At 35.7% G+C, this 1,228-nt stretch overlaps 1 protein-coding gene across 2 annotated transcripts in view; it reads right to left on the bottom strand.

Annotated features, from left to right (window-relative positions):
• usp33 (ubiquitin specific peptidase 33) overlaps nucleotides 1-1,228 on the bottom strand; it is a 35,725-nt gene that overhangs the window by 16,919 nt on the left and 17,578 nt on the right. For both annotated transcript variants that reach the window (XM_008434633.2, XM_008434634.2), the window contains exons 8-9: nucleotides 469-582; nucleotides 165-243 (exon numbers count right to left, since the gene is read on the bottom strand). In XM_008434633.2, coding sequence (XP_008432855.1) covers nucleotides 165-243; nucleotides 469-582 — 193 coding nt within the window. The remainder of the gene's footprint in view (nucleotides 1-164; nucleotides 244-468; nucleotides 583-1,228) is intronic.

The raw sequence follows: 1,228 nt of genomic DNA, 5'->3' as shown, positions 1-1,228 counted from the left end.
ATATATATATAAAATCTTCCTTCAATTTCACAACTATCTGATACTTTGTAAAGCTTTATTACCAAAAATCCCCAAAATATTAATTGATATTTGTGGTAAAACTTGGAGAAGTTTTGCATGAGACTGTATGTTGCACACTGGTTTCATCATGAAGTACGTCCTACCTGCTGAGAATACCCTCTAAACATCGGGTTTATGGCTTTGATCCCCTGGAACAAGTTGGTTGGAACGACGTAGGAGGGTCTGCAATGAGAGGGGGAAACAGTCAACTTTTAAAGAAAAGCAGAGATATGCTCAAATAATTTATATTCCAGCTTCTGCAAAATGTTTTCTCTGAAAGCAGCTATCACAATGTGGTGAGGTTGTGTTAAAAATTACACCTGGACTTTCAGTGTAGCTTGTAAAAACATGTTTAGAGATGAAAAACAGGGGGAGAAACACGGGGATAAACAGACGATAATATCCGACCTGTTCCTGTGCCACAGATCTGACACCAGCTTCTGGTAGCTTTTGCAGAGAGCAGGCTTCTTGTCCGTTTTTACCAAACCACCACAATCAAGAAAAAACCGTGTCAAAGGCGGGCTGCAGTGAAAAGAAAGAATAAATATATCATTTATAAGATACAATCAAAAATATTTTTGTTTGAAGGGAGCTCTACAGTGGTTTAGTTCCCTGCAATTGTTCCATACTTGCTCTGTTCTGTATTTTTTACATGGATATAAATAAAACCTTATTTCACTTGCAGAGTGTTATCAAAAATTCCCACAGCCGCTATCCCATGCGGGGAAGACGTTTCATGTAAGTGAGAGCGAAAGAACATCAAAGCTAACGAAAGAAAACGGCAAAGGGATTTTGTTCAGCAGATGCAGAATGAACAGGAATTTGCAAAATAGTAAAAGCAGAGAAAAGTTTCAGAAAATGCTCCTGCGACTCAGACTCTCACATTGTTAAAACATAACTGTAACCCTCTTCTTTAGGTCAAACTTTTAACAAACAGCTCTGGAAAAACCTTAAATAATCAGTTTCTCTGATTTTACTTCTTACAGGTAATTGTTTGATAAAATTTACATTGTTCTTTTAATTTATGAACTACAGACAACATGTCTCCGAAATTCAAAGCAAAAATGTAGTATTTATTTGCAGAAAATGAGAAGTGGTCAAAATAATAAAAAAGATTAACTTGTTTTCTTCCAAAGAAAACAAGTTCATATTCATTTAGAAACAGCAA

Source organism: Poecilia reticulata, linkage group LG17 (assembly GCF_000633615.1).
Source record: "Poecilia reticulata strain Guanapo linkage group LG17, Guppy_female_1.0+MT, whole genome shotgun sequence".
In the NCBI taxonomy this organism is placed as follows: Eukaryota; Metazoa; Chordata; class Actinopteri; order Cyprinodontiformes; family Poeciliidae; genus Poecilia; species Poecilia reticulata.
Note: the sequence above shows the minus strand (reverse complement) of the source record. Positions and strands in the feature narration are given on the sequence as shown.